At 43.1% G+C, this 21785-nt stretch overlaps 1 protein-coding gene across 4 annotated transcripts; it reads left to right on the top strand.

The window, feature by feature from the left end:
* On the top strand, positions 1-21120 carry LOC117815246 (calmodulin-regulated spectrin-associated protein 3-like). Of its 4 annotated transcripts, none has more exons than XM_034686843.1 (19): positions 1-576; positions 7016-7293; positions 7898-8038; positions 8162-8248; positions 8495-8530; positions 9072-9119; positions 10106-10244; positions 11103-11242; positions 12418-12511; positions 12618-12669; positions 13872-13933; positions 14012-14042; positions 14210-16673; positions 16762-16874; positions 17030-17319; positions 17417-17516; positions 18015-18127; positions 18612-18730; positions 18912-21120. In XM_034686843.1, exons 1-19 carry the CDS (start codon positions 441-443, stop codon positions 19245-19247), a joined length of 4779 nt encoding a protein of 1592 aa, XP_034542734.1. In that variant the 5' UTR covers positions 1-440; the 3' UTR covers positions 19248-21120. The 4 variants fall into 4 exon arrangements, with proteins under 4 accessions (XP_034542734.1, XP_034542736.1, XP_034542737.1 ...); XM_034686845.1 differs by having other exon boundaries at positions 303-576; positions 13875-13933; positions 18912-19696; XM_034686846.1 differs by lacking the exon at positions 9072-9119 and having other exon boundaries at positions 303-576; positions 18912-19696.
* The last annotated feature ends 665 nt before the right edge of the window (positions 21121-21785 follow it).

Here is a 21785-nt window from a genome sequence, read left to right as displayed (position 1 = left end):
CTTACAGGCACAAAACGGGGACGATTTAATCTCAAAGATTGTTTATTTAGTCAGGTTCTGCTGCTGCTGCTCTCACCTGCGTGGAAATCTGAAGCATTAGATAAGCATTTTTTCAGTGACATCCCCATTGGTCGACATATGACGTCCACGGGGGCGTGGAGCCGGACTGACAGCCTGATGTGAGCTCTTCCGTTCTCCTAATAGAGATTTTTATTCAGCTTTACGCAAATTGAAGTCCAGATATCTGTATGTCATGCTTTCTGTTTCACTTTTAACGCTTGGATATTATTCTTGTGCTCCAGTCTGCATCACATGGTCCTCCCTCCTCCTCCTCTCCTCCTCCCCCTCAGTCTCTCCTCTTCCTCCTCCATCCCTCCTCCTCACATTAACCCGGTGCTGCTGCTGCTATCTGCGTGCTCTCCGTGCGGCGCGGCGCGGCCATGGTGGACTCTCCCGGGGCGATGAAGAAGACCTTCTCGGTGCCGGAGATCAAACCGCTGGACCAGTACGACTTCAACCGGGCCAAGATCTGCGCCAGCGTGCGGTGGCTGCTGTCCAAATCGTACGGCTCTGCAGGTACGCTCTCTTTTCTCTCTTCACATCTCTGAGGGGCTGCTTGGGTGGGGCGCTTAATAATTGATCATGGTATAGCCTATATATGGAGCTCTGGGTTTGATTTGGCGTTCATGGGAACCTCCAGCATCCTTCTGCAGATCATCCATCCTCATCAGCCTCTGCTCTGCTGCTCCATCTGCTCATCCCTGCATGCGGGGCTGTGCAGCTTTACAGTATGTGGGTAACCATCTTACTAATGAAGAGCGTTTGCAGCCAGTTACAAACATGCATATGAGTCTAGTCAGGAGGGATCTCCTCAAAGCTGCGTGATGCATGAAGAAGCTGAAGGCTAGCTGTCATCGCTGCTGCTGCAGCAACAAAGCCTTTTGTCAGAGCAGAGCTCCTGCAGGCCTGTGTGTGTGTGGGTTCATCATATCACAATATATCACAACCTAAGGAGGGAAAAATGGCATAGTCTGGAGTTTCATCAAACAGCTGCATGAGTGGGCTGCTGGTAAATGGGTCAGGGCCGCATAATATTTGTGTCAGTGTTACGCACGCACGTTCAGCTATAGCGCGTGGCACTATAGGGAAGGTGACATAGTGGGCTTCAAGACAATGGAGGGGTTTTGCTGCAACTGCAAATTTATAGACTCATATGATGTATGCATCCAAGAGGGATTTTTATATCAGAAACAAACATATAGGCTACAAGAGCATTTAGTGACATGGTGGTTAGATATTTTTAGTGCCATAATAACAGCATGTGCACTTATGTAATAAGGGACACACTAGACCAGACACACTGATCAGATTATTCTCATCCACTGTTGTAATGTTGACATGGTCATGACCTTTGTAAGACTCAGTGTCAGAGTTTTGTTGACACACACTCAGTGGTGTTATCTCTAATGGTGTTGTGTTGGATGACATCATACTGTTGATGGAGCTGCACCTAACTGCTACTTTCTCTTGCTGTTTAAGGCCATCTTAAATCAATAAGATAAAAGCAGTTATTTATAAATGTAGACTATAGCTTTAAGTAGGCTATTTTCATTTAAAAGACCTTAAAATATGTTGAATGTGCACCATCTTTTAGCCTATAGAAAAAAACTGGAAACCCTCACATTTCACATGCTAGAAAAAGGCTTTTTTTGTATGACCTAAACGATGGAATAGTTATTAAAATTGTTGTTGATAAAGTGTCAGTCAGCTTTTTGTTTCAAAGCTCTTTCTGACCAACATGCCTCTCTCAAAGATGAGCTCTATATAAAAAACAGAGGGCTATAAATAGCACCTTAAAAGCAATCTAATATTGAAGTTCAGTAAATAAATGTCTCAGAGATTTTACATTTAGTTTATGATTTGTATTCATTTCATCATAGAGTTCTATTTTATGTAGGGTTAAACTTTATTTCATCTTTATTGATATTTTTAGCATTAGTTTTATTTTCAACTCTTATCCTTACCCTTTTTAAATCTATTTATTTTAACTATTTGTATTCTTAATTTTGATGCTTTAACTTATTTTAACTACACATGTTTTATTCTTGGTGTGCATTAATCTCTATTTTATTTTATGTTATTTAAACTTTTATTATTATTACTTTTATTATAATTAGTATTATTATTCTCCTATGATAATGCCATCTTGCCATTGTTTTAATTCTGCTTCTTTCTTGTTTTTCAATCGCTGTAAAGCACTTTAAGTTGCATTTGATTTGTATGAAAGGTGCTATATAAATGAAACTTGATTGATTGATTTGTAGAAATGCAAATAATAGCTAGTTCTAATAGCTATCAAGACTATTAAATCGATAAAGTGTTATGATTTTAACGATGCTACTATGCAAATGCTAATTTTAGTACAACCAACTCTCCAGTACTGAACAATATGTTGAATTTTAATTTATTTAAATTAGACGAAAGTATTAAACCCTCACATTTGAATTGCTTGAAACTGAATATTTGGAAATGCTGTGTGATAATTACCTACAGGATGTCTATAATCACAGTTTTTCACTGCAATTTCTCATCATATCATCAGCCCTGCACATGGACATAAGGCCCTGCTGACTAACACCATGATGTCACTCTGTAGGCTGATACTGCCACAGTAAAGTCTCTTAGTTCTTCATTGTGTGATAATCTGTGTTTTCGTGGCGGTAGTAATAGCTTTAGACAGAATTTCATGTCATGTTTGTGTCCGGTCTGCCTCTCAGTGGAGCTGGAGGAGAGATGAGCTGAAAACCTCCCAGCAGGACGCTTCATTGTTGTCTGTCAACTGGAAAATGCCCAGTGGGTGCCTCATTGAAATTTAATGGAAGCCCAGAAGAAAATAGCACTAATAAAACCACACATGGGGTCCAACACAACACACCACATGCTTTATGATTTAGCTGAGGTTGATTCTACCCGACAGAGGATGACTTCTCTAAAGAAGTAAATGTTAAAGAGAGAATATTAACGAAAGCTGTGTCTTTTTATGGTAAAATAATCTGCTTCTACCCGGTCGAGTGGAATAGGACGGTTTAAGGATAAGCTCTACCCCAGCTCCATACTTTAATTAAACCAGGAATTACCTCTCTGAGATTAAAGACATTTGCTATCCCTCAAGTTTCTCGCTCCTATCCGTCTACTTTAAGGATCATTGACCCAAAATGCACACACACGAAAAAATCAACTACAAAATGTCTGGTTAAATGTTGACTAAGGCATTATTGTTGTAGCAGAAAGTAATTCCAGTGGCACTTGATTCCACTGATATATGAGGATTATCCTAAGTAACATGGACATCGTTGTTAAAGTTATATTTTTATTTTAGCTTTTACACCTTTATTGATAGTGGAGAGGACAGTGGATATAGTAGGAAACTGGGAGAGAGTGGGGGAATGACATGCGGGATAGGGCTGCAGGCTGGAATCCAACCCAGGCCACCCGCTATATGGACGTGCAACTTAACCATTAGGCCAAGTCTGCGCCCTTGTTGCTTTATTCTCTAGTGTATTTGACCACATTAGGCAGCTGTTTCTAGATTGTAAAACGGACCGTAAAGCAGCTAGAGAGGTAGATTGTTCCCTAATTTGCTGGTGGAGACCAAAAACAGAGATAAAAGAGAGTAAAGGTTGAACAAAACAACACCCTGCAGATTCAGAGCAACTTTAGATTTTGACCTGTTTCTTAAAGGTGGCCATGCTGTCACAGATTTTTGTCAGTTTTTGTTCCTTGACAGAAAATAATCGGCTGCAGTTTTGTTCGTCTTAATCACGACAGCAAAATTTGAAGCAGACACAGCAACTATCCTCTGATTTTAACTACTCAAGAGTTGAAGATTTGCTGTCTGTCTAGATTCTCTGTCATTCAGGTCATGGTATTTCAACTCCAAAAGGCAAGAGAACATGGTTGAAGGTCTTTAACCAAGTACGGTGGCCTTCTGGGGGAAGCTTTGAACAAGGAGTTGGTGCTTTCTTTGCTTCCTGTGAGAGTAAACTCCAATCTTGTGTTTTGCATGGAAGATCTGAGACAGAAAGGAATCTGCAGACTCCAGTTTCAGCTCTGGAACATTTTTATTATTGTTTGCAGACAAACAAAACCAATTAGTCCAGGAATAATTAGTATATGAGCTGATTACAACGGTCAGCTGCAGCTCCAAACTTGTTTGCATGAGCTCATTGTCAAGGGGAAATCTGAATGAGTTCTTTTTTTAGCAAACATCCATGCATTGTAACACTGTTCTGCTGTTTAAGCTGCAGAGGCCTGTTTCTGTGTTGTTGTCCCTGTAAATGAATCACTGTCAAGTTAAATGGGTTTGCTGGTTCCTGCTCTGCAGTCCAGTCTCATGTTCTCTGCCGTGATTGAGACAGAATGGCCACTTTCCAGTTCCTTCATCCCCATAGCGACAGCAGTCCTATTTCCTCCCAGTGCTGCAGAGTGTGAAAGGCGAGGGTTTAACCCCCGAACAGTGTGCGTTTTACTGCAGTGGAGTGTGCTTAAATTAGTGTTTATGTTGTGACACAGATAGATTTTCTCTTAAATTCCATGTTGTTATGTATTCATGTCGCCTCTCTCAATGAGGGGATGGGCAGAAGGAGTGATGGTTACATAACAGGGCCTTGCTCCAGTAGGTTGCACAGACAAAGAAGAGCAGTTGTGTCTCTAACTATGAGTTGCAGTGAGATGTGCACAGACAGATGAAGGAGTCGAAGGATGGGCAAAGCCTTAGAGGGAATGAGGACTGACTTTTGTAGTAAATTGGAGCGATGGAAACTCTGATATTCCCTTCTAGAAGTCTGATCCAATCTGCAGGATTATCCCGACTCCTCGTGCAGCCTTCCCGAGCTGGAATATGGGTCAGCCAGGGAAGTGTGCGTTTTTGTGTCCACAGTATGTATGTGTCTATGAAATGACCCACTCATACTGGTCTGAGCTTCTTACTTGATATGAAAATACACTCTCTCACTAGTCTGGGGGACCTTGGCTGAGCTGTTCATGCACATGATGACATTATCTCCTCCTGCAGGCTCCACAAAGTCAGACGCTGTCACTTACTGTCACCTCATTTCAAGAGCTCATTTTGATTCATTGGTTATTTGGTCTACTCCTCCAGAACAGATAATATAGTGGAGCTGCAGTTAGTGTGACCTCTGTAATGTTTTCCACGTGGCACAATGCGACAAAGCAATTCTCTGCATTAGTAAGCATTCCCTCCATTTCTCAGAGAACAATGCAGAAAGGCTGACTCATTTTTACCCCTCCTCTTCTATCTGCAAGGAGGCAAGAAATATCCTAAATCTGCACCAAAAACTTCATAGTTTCTTCTCCTTACATGCAGCTCAGAGAATGTCGTTTAGCAGCAGATGAGTATCTCTCTGGCTAATTATCTCTGCTTGTAGATAATGATGGAGTGGACTCTTTCATGCACTGAAATATTCATTCTGAGCTCTTCCGGGAGCTTGTTTCTTTCCTCCTCCACTCTACTTTTGGCCCTGTGAGGCTGCACAGCAGTCCTTTAAGACAAATGTCAGACATATCCATGATGCCAATATGTGAATGATAAGCAGATTTAATCGTCACCTTGCTCACCTAATGTGCTTGGCTCATGAACATTTGCTAAATTTAGTGCACACAACAACATAAAGCTGACACAGATGGAAATGTCATGGTTTTGTAGTTAGAAAGTGTTAGACGATCTGCACTTCTGACTGGATGACAGCACTAGATAGAAAGTCAGAGGAGCACCAGAGTCAGAGGGGTTAATCCTCAGGAGCCCATGAATGTTTTAACAATGTGTTGTTGAAGTTCATGAAGAAAATATTGATTTATAGCATATGTTTAACAAAATGTGTGTTAACTTTGACTTTTTAGGTTGCACTAGGATATTAGTCAAGTCCTTAATGTCAGCTAAAGATCTACAGAAACTCATTCATGCTTTTATATCCTCCCGTCTCGATTACTGTAATTCCTTGTACTCATGTCTCAGTCAGAAATCAATCCACTGTCTCCAATTAGTTCAAAATGCAGCAGCACGTCTTTTAACAGGAACTAGAAAATGTGCTCACATCACCCCCATTTTAGCTCATCTCCACTGGCTGCCTGTTGATTTTAGGATTGATTTTAAGATTATTTTACTGACTTTTAAAGCACTACATGGACTTGCCCCTCCTACAAACCTCAACGCAGTCTGAGATCCTCTGGCAGTGCTCTGTTATCTGTTCCAAGGACCCGACTGAAAACCAAAGGGGACAGGGCTTTTTCAGTCAGAGCTCCTACACTCTGGAACAGCCTGCCAGAGGAGATCAGACCTTCAGAGTCAGTCCCTTGTTTTGTGTCATTACTCAAGACACATTTTTACAGAAAAGCTTTAATTGTGTGATTTTATTTATTTGACAATCAGAAGATGACAAAAGTTATTGCGGTTCATCCTCTGGACATCCCACATGTATGCCTGATATGTCAGTGCAGTTAATTCAACAATTTTCAAGGTTTCAGTAACATCCAAAAACATTTACTTGCTTTTACAGTTTTTCTAAACCGTGTCACCTTTCCTTAGAGGTGAAGTCAGAGATCACCAAATGATTTAATATGTATCCTCCTGGAACCATTGATTTCTTGTCTGTATTTTCTTTGAATCAGTGTTGGAAATGTTGAAATATATTCTATAAAACTAAAATCTTTGACATGCAGATTAAACACGATGAAAAGCTGAGGATGTCAACAGTCACTGGGATTCAAATACAGAGTTGTCAACTTTCTGGACCAGATCAGTTAGTAGGGTACATCCTCTTGGAACCACGAATGTCTATACTATTTGTATGGTAATCCATTTTAGAGTTGTTTTGATCTATGCTAGTCTTGGCTACTGTAACAGACTCTGGGTTGGTAACATGCATTACAAAACCCCAGAGCAGTACCACCAGTACCGCTTCAAATCTCAACAAGACTTTCCTCTTTCTATGTTCAGAAAATGTTCCAGTGGAGCTGCGAGAGCCGCTTTATAAGGACCAGTATGAACAAGAGCACCTCAAGCCATCCGTCTCCAAGCTGCTTCTCTCCCAGGAGATCTACTGCAGAGTCCAAGCCCTGCTGGCCCAGGCTCATGCCACCTCTCCGCCTGCGACGCAGGGGTCCCCTGCTGACAACTCGGCCCTGCTGCAGTTCCTCATTAAGAAAGGTGTCACTGCAAAGGTCCTGGATACTGACGTCACAGAGGAGGACCTCAGCCACGTCCCCATTAAGCCGGTGGGTTTATTCATTTTTGTGTCAATGAAAGTGTTTTTTATTTCTGATTCTCATTTGGTCCTTGATTTCCAAAGGTTGTGATTCATTAGAATACAGTATGTATGGAAGTTAGTGAACGACAATAAGCAGTAGAATTAAAGACAAATCAAAGTGAAGAAACTCAAAGACTCCCTTATTGCTTCTCTGCTCATATTGAGTTAGATTTTTGGGGCATTTTTGCCTTTATTCGATAGGACAGCTGAAGAGAGACAGGAAATGTGGGGAGCAGAGAGTAGGGGAGGACATGCAGGAAATGGTCGAGGCTGGAATCAAACCTGCAACCTCTGCGACGGGGGCTATAGCCTCTGTATAAGGGGTGTGCACTTAGACCGCTAGGCCAACGATGCCCCCTCTGCTCATATTAAGAAGAAGAATTAAGACTATGAGTGAGAGAGGAAAGTTAAGAATGGAGGAAGGGGAGAAGGTAAAGGAAAGTAGGAGAGGAAGAGAAGAAAAGACGTTAGGGCCTACAGATCAATACTTTAGTAAATGCAATTTTCACCTTTGCTGAGAATGCCATTGTGTCTGTCAGCTGATTGAATTCCCCCTCCTGTGATTGGTGCAGAAAGCTCACCTCGCTCTGATAGAGGCTCTCATGACTCTCGCTGCTAAAGAGGCGGTGGGCCGGGTGAAGATGGCGGCGGAGGCGGAGCAGATGGGTGTCGGGGCTCCGTGGGAGAACGCTCTGCTCTTCTGGGTCAACAGGGTGAGATCACAATATCAGTGTGTTGATGCAACCGCTCTCATCTTTTGAGTTTGTATACATTTTTGATTGAAGGACAGGTTTTATCAGTCAAGAATCTCACACCCTCCTCTTGACTTCATATAGCTGAACCAGAAGTTGAGAGAAAGCACAGAAGAAGAAGAGCCCCCCAGATCACAGACGTGTACAGATGTACAGCCTGCTCAGGACTCGGTAACAGAATACACACACTAACACACACACTAACACACACACTAACACACACACTAACACACACACTAACACACACACACACACACACACACACACACACACACACACACACACACATGCACGATGTTTTTACTAATCGATCAGCTGTTTCTCACACTGTGTCGCTGAAGCTTCTAACACCGTCCTCGCTCTGCATCTCTGTTTTCTCCCCCTGGTTTGTCCTCGTCACGCCTCGCTCTCTTGCAGTGTCAGTCCACCCGCTGGTACTGGAAACTAGTCCCCGTAAGTGAACTCTTCTCCTGTTTGCCTCTCTCTCTCTCTCTCTCTCTGAGTCTGTCTCTCTGCTGTGTATGGCTGACTTTAATGTGCCTGCTGGAAATGCCACACATAACTCTAATCTGTACTGTTATGGAAAGTGCTTCGTGTTATGTTTGTATAGCTGTTGACCTTTTCTACTGACCAATGAGAAGCCAATAAAATGTCCCTAAAGTTACTGCTTATTATTATTAACTGATGATGTTGGGCGATGATGTTAAAAGACCTGGTTACATGCGGTCTTCAGTTTCATCTCAAACCGCTCAGATTATCAGAGCTGAGGGGGAGAAGGAGATATTGGAGAGGCCCCGCTCATTCTAAAAACAACCTCCTGCCCCTTGTGTTTGCCCCCTTCCTCCCATCCTCCTCCTCTTCCTCCTCCTCTTCCTCCTCCTCCCCCCGTCGCTCTCCTCTCCCTGAGCAGTGACTGTGTGTGGCGGTTCCCATGATGACCGGCCCCCTTGTCATTTATGCTTGTTTCCCTCTCTCTTGCCATCCCCCCATCCAGCATGCTATCGCTTTTTGTTTGAAGGAGTCGGGGAATAAGCCGCCTGTGGTAACGTATTACACCTCGCTCTTTTATCACCCTCACCCTCCACGTCTCCCGCAGCAATGCACTTGACCGACAGACCGACCAATCGCCACACCTCTCCCTCACTGACGACTGATGACTGACTGACAGACTGCAAACTAATCACTATTCCAACCCCGAGGTTTGGATGGATCAATAAAAACTCATTAACTTTCAACAGTATGTAACAGTCTCCATATTTATGTACGTTGAACTGCTTTTCTTTAAGGTGAATGTTGCAGAGTCATGTTACAGGAGGCAGAGTAGACTGGATTTATTGATGAATTTCTTCATCTCTGTCCTCCTCCAACAAGGCTGTGTGACATCATTAATTACACTTGATGCACATACTTTGGATTTGTGTTTTGGGCACATGAAAAAAAAAACACTTTTCTTAACATATCATGATTTATTTGTTTAACCTGATCAGAGTTAAAGCCCACAGTGTCGCCTGTTTCTCCTGCATGGACATTAGAGTAGACATTATAATCACTGACGTTTTTTTCTATCCGTACTTTTTTATTTATTGTGTACAATTTTAATTTTGTAAATTTTGCAATGTCTCTCAAACCTTTGCATTGCACCTTCTGGTTGGTGTGTGTGCGTGTGTGCAAACTTATTTAAGGCACTGCTGGTCTTGCGCTTTGATTCTGTTGGGTTCTCTTCTCCTCAATTTCCCCTAGTTTGGCTGGCATCACAATTTGAGTTGATGGTTTTATTTATTTTCTCAAAGAAGGACCTTCGTTGCTGGTTTTACTTTATTTTGATCACCGTTCTAACCCTAAAAAGTATCCTTTATTTTCATATCTGTGACTTTTTTGTAATCTGCTTTTTAATCCTCCTTGTTTTCCTCTTCACTTGCCCATTTGCTCCTCCTGATTCCTGCTTGTCTTTGCACACCTCTTCCTCTTTTTTACCCTCCTCTCTCTCAACACCCTTCTCCTCCTCCCTCTCCTTCTTCTCTTCTCCAGATTCGCTATAGGAAGGACAAAGTGCAGTCTAAGCTGACGCCTACTTTCCCTCTGGTTTCTGCGGTCAAAGATTTGTCTAATGGCTGCGCTATAGCTGCTGTGCTGCACTTCTACTGTCCCAGCCTGCTGCCTTTAGAGGGTACACACATGAACGCAGACATAAACACACATACATGTTTGATGATTAAATATTTATATCTGGCGGATGTATGCTTCCATCTCAACCTGAAAGATGGTCCTGCCATTTAGGAAAGGCTTCTTTTAAATCTGGTAATCCTTGATAGACGTTATGCTCAGGAGAGAATATCTTTAAATATATTTATACATCTATCCTAAATTTGGACTCTTTATAGAAGTATAATTGTCCTTTTGTAATACACATTTTGTGTTTTTCATGTTTAGTTTGATATATTTTGATGCCACTATTCAGTGAGCTTTATTTACTGTAAGTACTAGTCCTATTCCGAAATGTTGGGATGCTGTAATTGTTATTAAAAAGCAGATTTTGATAGTTTGCAAATCATTTGAAGCCTTTATTTAATTGGATAAAGGGACAAGGCCCAAAACTAATACTGGAAGGTTGTGATCTCCAGGCCCTCATGCGGCATTGCAATAAAAACAGACATGACTCTGTAGTGGAAGTCACTGCATGGGCTCAAAATCACTTCCAAAAATCATTGTCTATGGACATCCTTAAATGCAAGAGGAAACCATTTAGGAGCATGACCCAGGCTATGGTCCTCGAAGCAGGCGGCCTAAGCCCAAATTAGATGCAGGGCTCTATTCTGCTTGTCATTACCTACTGTCTCCTCCCAGTTTCCTACTCTGTCCACTGTTCTATCCTCTAAATGAAAGCATGAAAAAGTCCCCAAATAAGCTTAAATATCATCTCTTAAAGCTCAATAAATCAAAAAAACTATTGAATGTCTAGCTTCAATAAGTATGTCATTATATCACAAGTTAATACATGTATGTGTTATTGTTCTACTCCTTCCAGATGTGTGTCTGAAGGACACCATGTCAGTGGCCGACAGTCTCTACAACCTGCAGCTGATCAGAGAGTTTTGTGAGAGCAGTTTACAGAGCTGCTGCCCCCTGGCTGTGGAGGACCTGCTCTACGCTCCACCTGTTCTGCATGTAAGTATTTTGACACTATATTTGACTCATTATGGAGACGCATCTGTGCAGTTAAAGTGAGGAGCGTGATAGGTGTAAGAATGCAATAGGCAGCTTGTACACTAGTGTGAAAAGAAGGAAGTCTCAGAGGAAGAAAAGAGTCACTTTAAAATAATAAGTTTATCGGATGACTAATCCTAGATCCCCACTGACAAGCGTCAACAAGGACAAAAGTTCAGGGCTGCCAGAGTAGCCAGTCGATAACCAGGTAATTGATGACAGGTATTCAGGACAAGACCTCCTCTTCTGTCAGCTGCCGATCATTTACCAAACTACTAGCCTATTAAAGATGCAAATATGGGGTTCCAGTATATAATCTGCGCTTGTATGCAGGTATTTATGTTTAGAGAATGATAAAAAAGCATAATGATATCCAATGATAGGCAACGGGCTGGGGGATTGGAATTGGGCTGATTGTCTTTCCTTTTTTTGTACTCAACATGGACTGTTTCCTGCACCGACTGCTCAAAGGTGTGAGGTGAATGTGACTTGAGCAGCAAACTGAACCAGAACACTACCGTCATCAAAATTCAGCATACTTTAATAAAGACTAACAGGACTCAACAGGGATGGACAGATGGTTGTGCAGATTGAAATTTCAGCCTGGTTGTATTTTCTCATTTAAGCTGCTGTGAGGAGCTTTTAGTTTGAGTTGAGTTTGGCGCCCCCTATGTGCAAAGACGTACACCATATCATTTTTTGGTCTTGTCTTGTAAATCCTGAGGTAGTCTGACAAAAACAAATCTCACCCTGCTTCCACTCATTTAGAATATTTGCTGTTGGAAATATAAAGAGAGGCTGACAGTCGTGATCTGACACCCACCCTCTCATGGCAGTCTCAGGCATTCAGGAGTTGACAGTCTTGTTGCTGGTGGTCTTTTTTGGTGTTGCTATTTATTTCAATCAGTATCACAACCAGTTAAAAACACCTCACAGGAGTTTTAAAGTGTTGGCAGTCTGTCAGAATCCTTTGGCTCCTTTGGATGATGTCATTCTAACTAGTTTGTACCTGATGCATGTTTGTTCTTGCTGTGTTGTTGCACTGATGTCACCAAGACTTTGTCCTTATTCTGCCCTTTCTGATCTCATCACATGTGAGTCACCTCCATGCTAATCTAACATACCTTTGTCCCCAGCTGAACATCATGAGCTTCATAGCTGAGCTGCTGGAGTGGTTTGAGGTTAAGAAGCCTGATTTCATCCAGCCCATACAGCCCATTGACTTCACAGGTAGGTGGAATCCAGAACTTTATAGAGGACATTTAGGTTGTGTTGTTATTTTGAATGTTGACTGTTTGTTGAATAAATGCCTTTCAAATGTCCTTCTATCTTTCAGATGTCTCAGGTTTACTGGATTGCACAAGTCCTATGAATGGAAACAGCAACAGGTACCAGCATCCCACTGATACACCAAACACAAAACTGGTCAGGTAGAGAAAACAGGGAATCACTCTGCCTCTGAGGTCAATTCTGTCATTAACAAATCTGAACCTAAACCACTACCGAATTTACAGAAGAAGTACCTGAACTGTACTAAAAAAGATAGTTCATTCAAAAAATTCATGTTGTACTGGTAAAAACTTGAATTGCAGCAGCAAACAAAACATTGCTTGTATTTGGCAGTTTATTTTCCATGCAATCAATCAACCAATCAATCAATCTTTATTTATCAAGCGCCAAATCACAACAAATGTTATCTCAAGATGCTTTACAAACAGAGCAGGTCTAGCCTGTACTCTGTTATATCATTAACAAAGACCCAACATCAAGACAGGATAAGATCTGTTCCCCTCTTTCAGACAGGACTCAGTCTGATCTCATCTTAATCCACCATGAGCAGAGCACTTTGCAGCATTTAGCAAGTTACAGCAGCAAGGACAATTTTCCTTTATCAGGCAGCACCAGACTCATGTTAGACACACATCTGCTGAGATTGAGTTGGGGTAGGAAATAGGGATAGAGGAGAATAAGAGAGAGAGAGATGATAGTGGTGAGACGGATAGGAGTAGTTGTAGCAGCTGGATTCTGGCATGTCCACAGCAGCAGGCCGCCTGATCCTGAGGAACCTAAAAGACAATGGAGGTCAGGAACTCCAGAGAGGTCTATGGTTAGTAACTTTAATGGGATAGGGAGAGTTAAAGTCAGTGATGGGCAGAAAGAGGGGAGAGGATCCAAGTGTTTTCAGTTCCCCCGGCAGTCTAGGCCTATAGTGGCATAACTAAGAGCTGGTCCAAACCTGAGCCAGCCCTAACTACTGCAGTGATTTGAGGGCTAATGAGATCATTTTTTAAGCCCCTAAAGGCTGGGCCTGCTGGTGGATACTGGGGTGGTGATGGGGCTGACAGTTTGAGCGCAGCACTGGTGCAAGGCTGGCAATAGCATCAGGGGCAGAGACAGGGAATCTAGCAGCTTGGTAACCTACCTAAACTAGTTTTCAGGTATTGCTGAGGATAAATAGGAACTGGTTTAGGCAAGTTTGATAGAGCACATATATATTGAGCATTAAAGTTGCAGCCTCACACACTTTCATGATAGGTTACTGTTGCTTGCATTGGCTTTAAGAGGATCTTATTGTAATTCTTTGTTTCAGTAGTTCTCCATCCTTCATCTTTAAACAACCCTTTGTGCCAATCTGCTCCCCAGTGTCCCCGGGTAAGAACTCCACACAATCATTTTAACAACACTTTAATCAACATAGACTCTAATAGATTCTTACATGTGTCTTTCCAGAAAACAAAAGTTGGACAAAGAAACAAATCAGGTACATAAAAGCTTCACCTGACTTCTACAGTAAATGTTGTGTTGCATTCATATTTTACCTTTATTTTAATCTTCTTACTTTGGCTTCTGTGGTCTCTGCTTTACCGTTTTTGTTTGGCACAACTCATCCATTTGTCCACCCGTCCATCGTCATCCACCTCTCTGCAGTCGTCCTCTGTCAGCAGTGACTTTCAGCATCCCATTTGGACTCGACAGTGATGTTGACATTGTCATGGGAAACCCAATCGATTCTGTCTTTCGCTCTGTCAGCACTGACAGCCTCACCACCGGCATCCCTGCAATGACTTCACCCCCGGAAGACTTCAGCCACCTTGTCAGCGCTTCGGTCCCATCGCAGCGTTCATCCTGGGGTCCTTACGCACACACAGCACCACTGGGAGAGCTGCCGACCATCGAGGAGGCGCTACAGGTGGCTCATAGTCCTGGGAACAAAGATCGTAGAAAGGTGAAGAAACCAGAGAAAGGTGGAAGAGGATTGCTGGGAGGAAGGCCAGAACCCAGGTTACGTCCAGAAGGAGCCCCCGCTGGTTTCTTCCTGCACTCCCCAGAGGAAAATAATCCTCAGCTCAGCAGCTCTGCTCCCTGCCGCTCTGGGATCCTCTATCGACCTGTTGGAGGAGAAGCGGCTGACTCTAAAAAGCCAGGAAGAGGGGAGAAGAGTGAGAGATCAGGACGCTCCTCTGACATGTCACGTGATGACGACTCTGTTCTACGAGATGGAAGTGTGGACTCCTCTGAAGCATCAGACGATACCCCAAGAAATGCCCCAGGAAATATTAGACCAAGTAGTAACCGCCAAGGAAACCACAGTGCCAGCAACAGCCCACGGATGACAAGCTTTGCTGAGAGACGAGACAACAAGCGACGACATCCAGCTGCTCCTGGGGAGGACTCGGCCTCCACTTCAGCCCCAACAACCCCAGGCACTCCACATACACCCTCCACCCCAGCAGGGGCACCAGGCCGCCAGGACAGCCCAGGTCCAAAAGGCCCTGAACCAGGCTCTGAGGCCTGGGAGTTGGGAGCTCGTCTGGAAGAAAAACGAAAAAGCATTGAAGCCCAAAAACGGCGTATCGAAGCTATCTTTGCCAAGCACAGGCAAAGGCTCGGAAAAACTGCTTTCCTTCAGCTAAAAAGAGAGCAAGGGGAGGGAGGAGGAGAGGGAACAGAGGAGGATAATCTTTCCCTGGAGGAGCGTCTTACTCACATGGAGGAGCAGCTGAAAAAAGAGGAGGAGAAGGAAGAGAAGGAAAAGAAGGAGAAAGAAAAGGAGGAAGACAAGCCATCTGTGTCCAATCCTCCTCGTTTAGAGAAGCAGGTCACATTCTCGATTGAAAGTAAGAAAGGAGAGGAGAAGGAGAAAGAAGCAGAGAAGGCGAAAGGAGCAGAGAAGGAGAAAGGAGCAGAGAAGGAGAAAGGAGGTGAAGGAGCCATTGTTGAGTGCAATGAAGTAGTGCAGAAGTTGAGTGAGGTTCTGCAGTCGCTACAGAAGGACATGCAAAAACTTACAGAACAGCAACAGCAGCTCATGAGCAACCAAAGACCTAGGAATACACCCAAAACCACTTCTAAATCAACACCAAGGAGTAATACCAAAACTCCTCCTCATACCCCAACAAAGACTCCACCAAGAACTCCGACAAAGACTCCCACGAGGACCACCACTAAAGCTTGGGTGATTCCTCCTGGTCCAAGTACCCCTTCTGCTTCCTCTCCATCTCGGCGTTCTCACGGTCTCACCTCCCCAAAAACCCCAATCATCTCTTCCTCCTGCCCTGCTCCTCGCACCAAGATCCACTCGTCCACCACTCCCCGCAGCCCAAAGCACCACGCACGTCCCCATCACCAGCCTCACCCTCGGCCCTCCGAGCTAAAGTTCCCCCCACTCAACCGTGTTTTGACGCCAACCCAGAACGTGGACACCATCCCCCACTTGCGGCGTGTGTCCCCAAGCAAATGTCAAGTTCAGACCACCTCTACCTTCCGTATCGGTGGACCCAGAACCCCTCAAGAATCTCCTCAGCCTGCCCAGCAGCCGCAGCCCGATGATAACACTTCAGACACAGCCTCCAGTGAGACCCCGACTCAGTTCAGCCTGGAGCTAGAGCAGGAGGATGTGGAGACTGTAGGAGGGCTGCCCATCTTTCAACCGCCAAGACAAGATCGTATGAGGGGTGCAGGTGGAAGCAGCTCTGAAGCACTTTCAGAGTGTTCATTTGAGAGTGATACTTTGTCACTTTCTGCAGCATACAGCGCTGTAGGTGAAGGAGCACAGGGTGGAGATGCAGGGAATCGCTGCAGTCTCATTGAGGTCTCTATGTCCTCTCTTGGAGGGCAAGAGGGAGGGAGTGATGAACCAACTGATGAAGGGCATGAGTTTTCCTCTGATTCTATGAGCGATCACACTGAATCTGCTGTGGAATCAGCTGGGAGACCGGCTGCTGAACCTCTGGACCCCATAGAGCAACTGGATCTGGCCATGGGAACCAGCAGTGTGCCCGAACAACAAAATAAATTAGAAGGGGAACAGACGAGACCGACAGAAACTTTGGAACCAAGTGGAGAACAGAGTGAGCAGGGGCCAAAAGGAGGACTTCATTTCTTCTTCCAGGTGAGTGCTTGCAAATCATAATGAAAGAGAGAAAGACTTGGTTTGTGTGAACTCTGAATCTATTTTGTGTCTATAAATGTGATTGTAGGAGGATATGCATAGTGAGGGGGAGATGGCCCAGCGTAGAGCACTTCTGTTGGAGAAACAGCAGAAGAGAGCTGAGGAGCTGAGGAAGAGGAGACAGTGGAATGAACAAGAGAGGTAAATCACTAAGTAAAGTATGAATGCAGCAGCACAAGGCACATTCTAACATCTTCCTTCAAATCTACACTTTCCTATGTTGTTCATTTGTGAAGGACTGAGTCTAAAGCTGGGTCTGGCCTGTGTAAAAGTAACCCAGTTCTCCTTGGTTTCAGACCATCATCTGCGGACAGAAGAGTGGCATCTCCCTGCAATACACCCCCTGCAGGCACAACTTCACCTTCACCCACACCCCCTGCTACACCAGGACACCGCCGGGGCACTTTCACACGAGATGAGTACGCAAGGAGACACCAACTCAGGATCATGGAGGACTTGGACAAAGTGCTTCACCAGAAATCAACCAACCAAGGACGATCTTCTGTGAAGAAAACCCGTTCAAGGCCACGCAGCATGACCAGAGAGGAGACAAAGCTGTCACTTAGTCCTGCCAAAGGAACATCTGGTAAAAGGGATATATATATCTATCAGCTTATGACGAGTGTTCTCAGATTAACTCAATGACTGAAGTTGTTTTTATGTCGTAATATTTGTTTCTCCAGGATCTAAGATGACAAAAGTCTACTCTCACTCCTCCCTCAACCTGGCGGCTACAGATGAGCCAGGAACCAAAACAGCTGTCCCCACTAAGAAACCCCAAAGGTACATTGATGTGCAGGTCACTCATTTATATTCATCTTAATACCTGTCGGTACAGTTTTAGCCACAATAGTGATGTGGCTTTGAGGACAGAATTGGTTTGTCTGATTTGTTATTTTCTTTAAAGACAAATTATTTCATTCAATTTCAGTATTATGCCAGTTTACCCATGAGACTTGATCTAAAACTCATGTCCTCCAAAGGCCACATCCAGATTATTTGGGGGATCCCACAAAGTTTGCACGATAGGCCTTGGTGGTTTTTACTTTAGAGCGTCGCCACCAAAAAAATCATTTTAATGCTTACAAAATCTGGATGATGAGTAGCACACAAAATGGTTCAGATTATAAAACTATTCCTTACAAGGGTTATGTCTGGTTAATGAAGTTGAGAGATGGATGTCCAATCATCATCCATCTTAAACAAGGACACTTGTACAGTTTAGTTACCTTATCCTAAGATGATGGTCTGATGGTTCATTGGTTGATATTTGTCCCCCAGCCGTTCTGGCTCACCTTCAGGATGTGTGACGCCAAGCAAACTGGCGAATCAGAATGGAGACAAAGACTGGGAGACTGGGTCCAATGGAACCTCACCTGCCCCAGAATACACAGGTACAGTACCGCACTACAGTGCTAGTTGTCATTGACTAAATGCTTACAATTCATCTCATTCAATGGCGACCATCTTCTGTGGACAGGGTGGAAAGCTCAAAGGATGGTTGTGAAATTCTGTTTTCATGGTTTGCAAATTGTACAAACATGCAATATGCAATAATTCAATTGCAATGAAACACTAAGTCACAACCGCTAATGTTAGCATTCCACAAAACCATGGATAACATTATAGTTAGCTACATTATACATTACTCTATTCTCAGAATATGCATTTTACAATTGTATTATCCAACAATATCATACTGCAAAGTTAGCTAAGAAGTAGCTGTTTCCAGAGGTAGCTCATAAGTTCTCAGAATAGGGCCTGATTTTTAGTTCACAATGTTATCATGACGCCTGAGCAACATGGCCATGTTCTGCATAATAAGGTGAAGTGTGCACAAGTTAGCATGAACAAGTGTGTTTGTATTTGTATTTAAAGGTCCAAAGCTCTTCAAAGAACCAAGCTTCAAGTCCAACAAATTCATCATTCACAACGCTCTCTCCCGTTGCTGCCTGGCTGGAAAAGTCAACGAGACCCAAAAAACCAAGATAGTTGAGGTAGACTATTCATTATACTGTACCAAGAGTCAATTTAGTACCTTTTTGAAAATAAATGCTATTAAATATTCAACACCTGATTAATTGTTTGATACTTGTGCATTTTAGGTGTTGAACTAGCTTGCTGGCATCATCCAGGCAAAGATAGCTCACCTCTTTCTTTAACTCTTCCTTCCTTCAGGAGATGGAGAAGAGTCCAGCCAACCACTTCCTCATCCTCTTCCGCGATGCAAACTGCCAGTTCAGGGGCGTTTACACCATGAACTCTGACACCCAGGAGCTCGTAAGATTGGCTGGCGTGGGCCCACGGACAATTAGCTCCACCCACGTGGAGTCCATCTACAAATACAGCTCAGACAGGAAGCAGTTCTCTGCCATTCCCTCCAAAACCATGGGCATGAGTGTGGACGCCTTCACCATCCCCGGCCATCTTTGGCATGGAGGAGCAGGGGGTGGGGGAGGAGGAGGAGGGAGCAGGAGAGCAAGCATTACCAAGAAGGCGGTTGTTTCCAAGTGAGGAGCATGAAACATGACAGTGACAGATCATTAGACTCTTCATACTGTAATTAAAGTGACAACTGTTGTTGGATATAAAGTACAGAAGGAGGGGGAGGAAGCAGCAAAGTAAGCAGAACTAAAACAATGTTGATTTTATAAGTGAACAGAAACATTGCAGAAACAGATCATTAAGGAAAACACTTATTATGGCGAAAACTGTAAAACTGTTACATGCACACAGACAGGTCATTAGCCATGTGCGTAGACACATACACCGTATTGCTCTTGGATTTTACTAGAAATACAAAATTTTAAAAAACATTTGTATTCCCCTTAAAGTGCATGAAAACGTAAACAGCACAGCTTTCTTTTCCCAAGCGAAGAAAGACACGCTCGTATCCAGAGTGTTTACAGAAGGTTTTATAAAATGGAAGGTTTAACTGCACAAAGATTTACTTTTAAAAAGTCTCATTGATTATACTTTCATTGTCTGAAGTACAACCACACAAATTTACTTTTTCTTTCAGAAGAAAATGATCTTTATTAAGTTTGTATTGACTTTAGGAAGACACACGATTACTGTCTGTTCCCCCTTCTGGTTCTGTGGACTGAAGGCCACGTAAAACCCCAATTTTTTACTTAAAGCCTGGCAGCAGAGAAAATGTGGTCTCACGTCAGAGTAGGACTTTACTCTCATACGAAGTTCAAGTTGAATTCTGCAAACTGTCACTTGGTCGGTTGAAGCACACTTGTTTTTCAAAGTAAAAAACAGCCATAACCATAAGACGAAGAGAGTGGACCTGAACGTCAAAGATCTGTAACTGTGTCAGTGGTTTTCAGAGATGATCACCACAGCATGAATGATTATTTCCTGTAAGTGGTATAAGCTTATGAAACAAAATCATAGTAAACATGTCAGGTTTGATGGAACCCTTGTTGAAAGTGGGCGTATGTATGAGCATCAGATGCCAATGAAACATCACTCAGCTATTTGCATATATAAGATGACTTGTGACATACTTTTGTCGTACACTTAGATGAACAGGGATTGTTGTGCTCTCGGTTGGGAATGGGTTCAATAGCCAGATCCAGATCCAAGTTTGTAAACCACAGGACCGAATCCCTTATTGAATTTCACAATCAAGTTCTAACTTACAGGGCCTTTTTTTATATTAACTTTTGACACTACTGAAAACTGGTGACCTGCACAAACGCATGCTAACCCTACAAGACTGACTCACTGTATGAAGAGCAATGCCTTAACTTGAAATGTTTCAATGTCACTGAAAAAGCTGCTAAAGCTGTATTTGCTGGAAGGGACTGGAAAGGAATCACAAGTCCTTTGCTTGAATATTTACCTGCTATGAGAACTTGTGCGATTTTTGATAATTTAAGGACAAGTGCAACACCCACCAGCCTAATGCCAATGCCTGATGCAGAGCAAAGTTTCTTCAGGTAACAGTGATCTTTGGTATCTTGTTTGTGAAAAAATGTGCAAGTCATTTAATATTTGCAAAAGGGTAGTGTAGAGTTGTTATGGCCATTTGTGCTGCTTTTACTAATGCTTCTGGCTTCTGTAGCGGTTGCAGAACATCAGTGACAAATTTGTAGTGAAAGCCCCAGAACTCAGAACAGTGGGATCTCAGTAGTTTACATACGACATGAAGCAAGACGAAATTTACATATTTTCTTTTTTACTGGGAATCTCCCGTCCAAGCTGCTAGACGAGAAAGAATCTGATTCAATCAGTGGATTCAGACCTGGTTTAAGGTTTTGTTAAATGCTATTGAACCACATCTCTAACTGCAGTAGAGCTCACAATTATATTGGTGTTTTTCAGACCAGCATTCATGTATGAAATAACAAACTGGATTAAACTCCACTCATCAAGACTTTCCTGTCTTTGAGTCTTTTTTTCACTTGATTTCCCTTTCTTTCATTTGTTCTATCTTTTTTATATGTGTGTGTACTTTTCAAAAAAGAAGAAGCTGTGAATCACTTGATTTAGCAGCTTGTAACAGTAGTCTTCTCTCAGCCCACCGCAAATGCGTCTCTCCCAGTGTTACGGCTTTAAAAGTGACCCTGTAAACTGGAGACCTTCAGCTGCACGTAACAGTGTTTGTTGAGTTTACACAGCTGCTGAAACATAGAGGAAGTTTTAAGACTCAATATCCTCATCAGATAAGTATTTAATGATCGTCTAAAGACGCTTATGAGGGATGCGTCTGGCTGTTGCAGTTTTGGTGAGTACTTCCTGGTTCTTGATCCTTCCTCAAAGCTAGTCTTGACAGAGATATAATCCAGCAATTAATTATATATGAATCATTAAAACTAGTCAGAAAAATAAGCAGGGTTCTTTAAAAGACATTTTCAGACTGAGATATAACAGCAGTGTAGTAATGTAGCTCTGAGCAGGAGTCTGGCAGGTCCACAGCAGTAGGCCGTCTGCAGCATTGATCCAGAGCCTACGGATCTAGGCTACGGGACAAGGGAGCTCAGAGACTCCCAGAAAGATCTACATTTAGAACTTTAAAGAGACATGAAGATTTAAAGTCAG

This window comes from Notolabrus celidotus, chromosome 7 (genome assembly GCF_009762535.1).
Source record: "Notolabrus celidotus isolate fNotCel1 chromosome 7, fNotCel1.pri, whole genome shotgun sequence".
NCBI classification, from domain to species: domain Eukaryota; kingdom Metazoa; phylum Chordata; class Actinopteri; order Labriformes; family Labridae; genus Notolabrus; species Notolabrus celidotus.
This window is presented reverse-complemented; position numbering and strand designations above follow the sequence as displayed.

Excerpts from the sequence above, each read along its gene's own strand:
- LOC117815246 (XM_034686843.1), top strand. The coding sequence starts at position 441 with ATGGTGGACTCTCCCGGGGCGATGAAGAAGACCTTCTCGGTGCCGGAG. Across the intron at positions 8,249-8,494 it reads TACAGCCTGCTCAGGACTCG|TGTCAGTCCACCCGCTGGTA; the intron begins GTAACAGAATAC and ends GCTCTCTTGCAG. Across the intron at positions 12,670-13,871 it reads ATGAATGGAAACAGCAACAG|TAGTTCTCCATCCTTCATCT; the intron begins GTACCAGCATCC and ends TCTTTGTTTCAG.